At 44.2% G+C, this 8,198-nt stretch overlaps 1 protein-coding gene across 1 annotated transcript; it reads right to left on the bottom strand.

Annotated features, from left to right (window-relative positions):
- Window positions 1–468: 468 nt before the first annotated feature.
- Window positions 469–7,862, bottom strand: LOC136451058 (long chain base biosynthesis protein 2d-like). The gene is made up of 12 exons (XM_066451802.1): window positions 7,595–7,862; window positions 7,417–7,482; window positions 6,546–6,634; window positions 6,313–6,458; window positions 6,084–6,208; window positions 5,905–5,998; window positions 5,659–5,822; window positions 5,302–5,463; window positions 5,091–5,217; window positions 4,833–4,999; window positions 1,057–1,164; window positions 469–938 (listed from the first exon to the last, which is right to left on the bottom strand). The coding sequence occupies exons 1-12, from the start codon at window positions 7,718–7,720 to the stop codon at window positions 843–845; spliced, it is 1,470 nt and encodes a 489-aa protein (XP_066307899.1). The 5' UTR covers window positions 7,721–7,862; the 3' UTR covers window positions 469–842.
- Window positions 7,863–8,198: the final 336 nt, after the last annotated feature.

Consider the following 8,198-nt stretch of genomic DNA (forward strand, 5'->3'; position numbering starts at 1 on the left):
GTCTGGCCCACTCTATCCTCTCTTAACATATCGGCTTCTTCACATCCACATTCAGGGCCGCTTTGGTACGTCTCCGAGGTGCTTCGGCTCCTACATTGTTTACACTGTAGCGTGTAAGAAACCAGAGCGAGAGCCAGAAATTCGAGCTTCACTGGCTCCATAAACAGTAACCACGCTACAGTGAGAGAGAAAAGGCGAGGAGAGAAAAACAGCTCCGATGCTACAGTGTTCGTCGTAGGGGTGTCAGCCGGAGCCGCCAAGAGCCCGGCCAAACAAGGCCTCAGTCAAGGGCCCAAAGGCCTGGTACTAATTACTGACAAAAGGTTAACTTAATCACCATGAAAATTATCAGTCTCCATGTCCTTGAAGTAAAGCATACTGAGTAACTGCAACTTATGGGCCTCTGGTGACTGGTAAGATCACTTAGTCAGATTAATCAACACTAAGCACTGCTCACCAAAAGATTCAGACTCAACTCTGCTGTCTTTTACATTTCTCTACTCCAGATTTGTTACATGGTTACAAAGACTGTCCAATTCAAAACAACCAGAATGATGATAATAATACTGCAAATATCTACATGATTTCAGTCATATAGTCTAAATGGTTTAAAGTGGTAACCAGGAAAATTGCTTTTCTGAATTCGATGACAACGTCTATCTGCCTGTTATATCTTGAACTATGGTGGATGATACATACTGTACAAAATCTAAATTTCTCCAGAAACAAAAGGACAAGAAAAAAGGGCCCAGAGGTGCACAGAAAGGCCAAACTGAGGCATACGATGCACACCAAGATGACCCTGCCAACCTAGCCAACAGCATCAGAGTTCTTGCCACTGTTCATTGAATCTTCTTCAGTTTTTCAACAGCCGTGGTCTTTTCTTGCTCAACCGGGAAGTATTTGATACCCACAAGGTCACCAACTTTGCTGATAACCTGCAAAATTGGCATGAAATTTAATTCTATAACCTGCATAGCAATCAGTACAGCAGTGGAGTATCTTGCACCAAGCCACCTAGTTAGTAACACAGATAAGAGCATGTGTGTGCTTTACCTCCAATCCTTTTATGAGATCTTCCCTGGAGTGGGAAGCTGAGATACATATCCTAGCTCTCGCAAGTAGAAGTGGTGTGGCAGGAAATGCAACAGTAACAACAGCAACCTGGGGAATAGATCATATTAGTCAACAACAATAACAACAACAACAAAGCCTTTTAAGTCCCAAACAAATTGGAGTAGGCTAGAGTTGAAACCCAGCAAAAGCAATCAAGGTTCAGACATGTGAATAACTGTTTTCCAAGCACTCCTATCTAAAAAAACTCGACTTGCGGGGGTTATGACAGCCCCCGGGTTTTTTTTACTAAGAAGATCTTCTCACACAGATCGAGAAAACCCCCGAACCCCCGCCTCAATCCTGACGCAGGAGGTGCCGTAACCCTGTGAGAACCGGGCCGAAGCCTTCCACTGCGCTTTGGCACATGGGGACGGGCGAGGGGATTTTTTTAACCTCAGCCTGAAATCCGCTCCCACGAGAAGTCGAACCCAGGACCTGAGGAGTGCCGCTGAGTCACCTAACCGATTGAACTAGGCGCCCTTTGGCAGCACTCCTATCTAAGGCTAAGTCTTTGTGTATATTCCATCCTTTTAAGTCTCCTTTTATTGCCTCTACCCAAGTCAACTTCGGTCTTCCTCTGTCTCTCCACGTTACTATCCTGGCTTAGGATTCCACTACGCACCGGTGCCTATGGAGGTCTCCGTTGGACATGTCCAAACCATCTCAACCGGTGTTGGACAAGCTTTTCTTCAATTAGTGCTACCCTTAATCTATCACGTATATCATCGTTTCGAATTCGATCCCTTCTTGTATGACCGTAAATCCAACGCAACATACGTATTTTCGCGACACTTATCTGTTCAACACGTCGTCTTTTCGTAGACCAACATTCTGCACCATACAACATAGCAAGTCTAATCGTCGTCCTATAAAACTTGCCTTTTAGCTTATGTGATACCCTTTTGTCACATAGGACACCAGATGCTTGGCGCCACTTCATCCACCCTGTTTTGATTCTATGGCTAACATCTTCATCAATATCCCCGTCTCTCTGTAGCATTGATCCTAAATATCGAAATGTATCTTTCCTAGGCACTACTTGACATTCCAAACTAATATCTTCCTCCTTCCGAGTAGTAGTGCCGAAGTCACATCTCATATACTCAGTTTTAGTTCTACTGAGTCTAAAACCTTTGGACTCCAAAGTCTCCCGCCATAACTCCAGTTTCTGATTCACTCATGTCCGACTTTCATCAACTAGCACTACATCGTCCGCGAAAAGTATACACCAAGGGATGTCCCCTTGTATGTCCCTTATGACCTCATCCATCACTAAGGTAAACAGATAAGGGCTCAAAACTGACCCTTGATGTAATCCTATCCTAATCGGGAAGTCATCCGTGTCTCCATCACTTGTTCGAACACTAGGCACAACATTATTGTACATGTCCTTAATGAGCCCGACGTACTTCGTTGGGGCTTTATGTTTGTCTAAAGCCCACCACATAATATTTCTTCTACCTATACCGCTTCATAACTTGTCTTATTAAGAAAATGGCTTCCATGGTTGACCTTTCGGGCATGAAATCAAATTGGTTCATAGAGACCCACGTTATTGCTCTCAAGCGATGCTCAATAACTCTCTCCCATAGCTTCATAGTATGGCTCATCAACTTAATTCCCCAGTAATTATTACAACTTTGAATATCCCCTTTATTCTTGTAAATCGGTACCAATATACTTCTCCACTCGTCAGGCATCTTGTTCGATCAAAAAATATGGTTGAACAGCTTGGTTAGCCATACTATAGCTATGTCCCCGAGGCATCTCCACACCTCGATTAGGATACCATCCGGTCCCATCGCCTTACCTACTTTTATCCTTTTCAACGCCTCTCTGACCTTAGATTCTTGGATTCTCCGCACAAAGTGCCTATTGGTGTCATCAAAAGTCATCCAACTGAAAGGTTGTGTCTGTATTCTCACCATTGAACAATTTGTCAAATACTCTTGCCATTGATATCGGATCTCATCCTCCTTCACCAAGAGATGCTCCCTTTCATCTTTAATGCACTTAACTTGGTTGAAGTCCCTTGTCTTTCTCTCACGAACCCTAGCCATTCTATAAATGTCCTTCTCTCTTTTCTTCGTACTCAAATGTTGGTAAAGATCCCCGTACGCTCTACCTTTGCCATACTTACAGCTCGCTTTACAGTCTTCTTTGCCACCTTGTACTTTTCTATATTGTCCACACTCATGTCATGGTACAAAGCGTCTATAGTATTCTTTCTTCTCCTTAATAGCCCTTTGGACTTCCTCGTTCTACCACCAAGTATCTTTAGCCTCGCCTCCTCTTTCTTTGGTTACTCCACACACCTCTGAGGCCACCTTCCGAATGTTAGTTGCCATCTTCTCCCACATGTTTGTCATCTTCTTCCTTCCAAGAGCCCTCTTTGATAACTCCTTCCCTGAATACCTCTGACGTCTCCCATTTCAGTTTCCACCACTTTGTTCTTTCAATCGCTTGTTTATCCCTACAGGCACGCACCTGAAAACGAAAGTCTACCACCAAAAGCTTATGTTGAGAAACAACACACTCCCCTGGTATCACCTTGCAACCCAAGCATGCTCGTTTGTCCTTTCTTCTTGTGAGGACAAAGTCAATCTAGCTAAAGTGTTGTCCGCTATTGAAGGTCACTAGATGAGATTCTCTCTTTCTAAAGAAAGTGTTGGCTATCATCAGGTCAAAAGCTACCGCGAAGTCCAGAACTTCCTCCCCCTCCTGATTTCTACTACCATACCCAAAACATTCATGAACTACCTCGAAACATGCGCTTGTAGTACCTACATGCCCATTAAGATCTCCTCCTATAAAAAGCTTCTCACTACTAGGTACAGCTCTAATCAGGCCATCTAAGTCTTTCCAGAACTGTCTCTTAACACTCTCGTCGAGGCCTACTTGGAGGGCATACGCACTAATTACGCTCAAGACCATATCGCTGACGACAAGCTTGACTAAGATAATCCTATCTCCTTGCCTTCTCACTCCCACCACACCATTCTTGAGGCTCTTATCAATCAAAACTTCTACTCCATTTCTATTTGCGAATGTCCCTGTGTACCAAAGCTTAAAACATGTATTGTCCATCTTCTTCGCCTTCTGACCCTTCCATTTAGTCTCTTGAACGCATAATATATTTACACGCCTCCTAGTCGCGGTATCAACTAATTCTCTTAACTTACCTGTAAGCGACCCTACATTCCAACTACCTAAACGGATCCTAGTTGGTTCGACTAGCTTCCTTACCTTTCGCACCCGTCGACTCAGATGTGAAGACACTTGCTCATTTTTCACTACACCCGGGCGCTGATGTAGCGCGCCACTAAGGAAGCGACGACTCGATCCTTGCTTACTTACACTATGCCCAGATCACGACACGACGCGTCAACAAGGGGGTGCCGACCCGGCCCTTGCCCATTTAACACCATACCCGGATTCCGATATGGCGCGTCGCTAAGAGAGTTACGCCCCAACGGTTTTCTTTCGGGTTTCATCTCCATTAGAATGGCTAGATTTAACATTGGCTCGCCACGCCTATCACAACCCTCCTCCTTTACCAGGACTTGGAACCTGCTATGTTGAAACAACATAGGCGGAGTTGAATAGATCATATTAGTAAACTAACAAAATGAGGAACTATTTTGAGACAAACTCTCACTAAGAAATGTGAGCACTGCATGCTAGGCGCATAGCAGATTGTGTGTATGAGAACTCACATTTTGCCTCAGGCACTCCCTTGAGAATGCAGGAATTTTAGCAGGATTGTAAAGCATGATAGGCATGACGGGCGAGTCATTATCTCCAAGAACCTCAAAACCCATTTTCTGAAGCTCCGAGCGGAAGAAATTGCTGTTCTCTCGAATTTGAGCGAGCTTCTTGGCCCCTAATTAGAACAATTGTTACATTAAGACTTTCAACAAGACAGGAGATAAGAAACTGGCAAGATGTAAGAATTTCAATTCTTTATGTTGTACCTCTGTTAGTTCCATCTTCACCAAGGATGACCTTTATAGCTGAAATGACCTGCTGGACTGCTGGAGGTGACATGGATGTTGCATAAATATGGGCTGGGCATGTAAGCTTTAGATGGTGAATAATCTCCTGCAAAAATGAACATTTGGTGGGTCAGATTTGTCAACTTCAAAGTTTGTTCAGTCAGGAACAGCTAAGTGACTATACACTTACATTTGATGCTGCAATGTAACCTCCGCATGATCCAAATGATTTTGTAAATGTACCCATCATAATGTCAACATCAGCTGGATCCACTCCCAGTAGCTCACATACACCTCTCCCTGTTTTTCCAATAGCTCCAATACTGTGTGCTTCGTCTAAATATGTGTAGGCCTGTTCATATGTGAAGTATATTAGTCGACCCAATACGACACTAGTAGTTTAAATCACTAGTGAAAGCTGCAATGATATCTATGCTAGTAATGACATGTCAGCCCACATCCCATAAGCAGGAAAATATTTGTTGCCATTACCAAGATGCACAGTGATCCTAATACAAAGCACAAATCATCACAAAAAATCTCGAACCTTGTATTTCTTGCAGACAGAAATAACCTCAGGGAGTTTGCATAGCTCCCCCTCCATGCTATAAATTCCCTCAACAATCACAATGATCTTCTTCCATGGCCTGTGTGTACGAGGCTGGCCTCCTGCAATCTGCTCTCTCAATACCTCTTCCAAGTGAGCAGGATCTGGAAGAATTGAAGGAAAGGCATTAAACTTTACAGTGCTCCACTGACCTCAGTACTTGCAATGCAATTGTTAGTCTCTTACTGTTATGTTGAAAAACCCGAACAGTGGCCCCTGAACCTCTAGCTCCATTGACTATAGAATTATGGTTCAGTGAATCACTAATAATCAAGCCTCCCTGCAATTATTACAGTAGCCTTAGCTGCAGAGCCCATGAAAAGAACAAAACAGACATTTTGAGCATATATATCTTCACAACATACCATCCCAACCAAAGCAGGAATGATAGCAGAGTTTGTCACATAGCCCATGCCAAAAAGAATAGCCGCAGGCTTACCAACAAATCTTGCAACAAGCTCTTCGAGCTCTGTGTGCAGCTTAGTATTGCCTAATATCAAATAAAACACAATTAGTCTAACAATTTATGATACATTGCTGAAACCATTCAACCTAGGCAAAATGTGACATAGTTTTATAAAAATAAGCAGCAACCTCCGTCAACTCGAACACTGCACGTGCTAGCCGAATATTTCTTCAGTGACTCAATAACAAGAGGGGTGCAGTACTCATCAGCCGCAGCAAAACCAAGGTAGTTATATGAACCCAAGTTAAGGCATTTGGTTGTTGCTGTGGTACGACTGCATTAAAGATGCACCAGGTTAGATGTTGACATCCATGCTGAGACAATTGCTAAATGGCTATAGGAGGGAATGTAAGTAACGCACTGGAGTGTCTTGTTGCAGTCATTTGAGTAGCGCTCAACCACGTTGAACCAAGCATCTGGCGCACTCGTAATCGGCCGGCCAAAGCAGTCCTGCCATGGCAATTGAGATTATAAGTCAACAAGGAAACCTAAATAGATATAGCATTAGTAGGTAAATGGTGATACTGTAACCCCTCACATAGCAGGGCATCAGAATCTTTAGGTTCATATGCATGGTTCATACATACCTAATCTGATTAAAGATTTCATAATAACGGAACTCTGTAACCTGTTAATACTGAGGCAATCTTTCAGTTCCTGTGGAACTCACTTGAAAATCAAAAGCTTTCATTTCTTTGACACTACTTTTTTCTCATTGATGAAAATTCCAGCTCAATAGTAGATGAAACTGGGGTGCTTGAGATACTCTTAAAAAAAATTGGAGTGTTTCAGAAACAATGAAAAAGACCAATTTCTACAGCTTTCAGTTGCAACGGTTTTATATGGTAATAATATTTGAAACTAAGTTTCGTTATGGTATCATCTAATCATCAGTGGCCAAAGGATGCTAGTCCAGTTGGTTAGCAGTTCCGGAGGCACCCCTCAGGTCGTGAGTTCGAACTGCCATGGGAGCGAATTTAAGCTGAGGGTAAAAAAATCCCCTCGCTCGCCGCGGGGGTTCGGGGATTTTCTCGAGAAGACCTCTTCTTAATCACAATACCGTGGGGGCGGTCACGACCCCCGCAGGCTGAGTATCTAATCATCAGTGCCAGGGGGCAGGGGGCAAAGGGACTAGCTCTCTATTGCTTGCTAATAATTACAAAGGAACGCATCAGAAAACGATGTTTTTTTCCTTTTTTTTTAGCCTACGGAAAAGTTGGCAGTCGCCTCACCTGGATGCGGAGATAGAGGCGGCGCGTGTAGAAATCCTCGAGGCCCAAGCAGATCGGCGCGTAGCCCTGCGGAGAAAGCAACGGCAAGGAGGCAGCCGGCGTGAGACGGAGCAGCGAGCGTGACGAATCCGGGGGCGAGCAGGCGCAGGGCAAAGACAGGCAGGCAGCGGCAGCGCACCTTGAGGTTGCTGGGCTTGCGGGCGTCGAGGATCCTACGGAAGAAGTCGCGGAGCTGGCCGAAGGCGAAGAGGAGACCGTAGCTGAAGAGCGTGGTGAGCGCGGTCACGTACGGGAGCCTCACCATGGTCACTCCTTCCCCGGTTCCCCGCTCTCTTTTCCTTTTCCTCGGCTGTGGCGGTGGATGCAGATGAGATGCCGCGGCGGCGGGGCGGGGCGGGCTTTGTAGCCCCCGCGAACTCACGCGGTGGCGGCCTGGCAGGCGGCTGCTGCCTGTTTCTACCGGAGGTCCTACGATTTCTTTCACCTCGAATGTTTTGATGTGTGTATTAAATATAAACTAATTACGAAATTAATTGCATAACTTGCGACTAATTTATGAGATGAATCTTTTAAGCCTAATTAGTCTATAATTTGATAACGTGTTGCTACAGTAAACATGTGCTAATGATGAATTAATTAGGCTTAAAAAATTCGTCTCGCAAATTAGTCTCCATCTATGTATGGGTTTTGTAATTAATCTATATTTAATGTTCCTTATTAGTATCTAAATATTCGATGTAACATGAATTTTAGGAGCAACTAAAGAACCAAACACCCTCGAA

The sequence above is a fragment of the Miscanthus floridulus genome, chromosome 5, assembly GCF_019320115.1.
Source record: "Miscanthus floridulus cultivar M001 chromosome 5, ASM1932011v1, whole genome shotgun sequence".
Lineage (NCBI taxonomy): Eukaryota > Viridiplantae > Streptophyta > Magnoliopsida > Poales > Poaceae > Miscanthus > Miscanthus floridulus.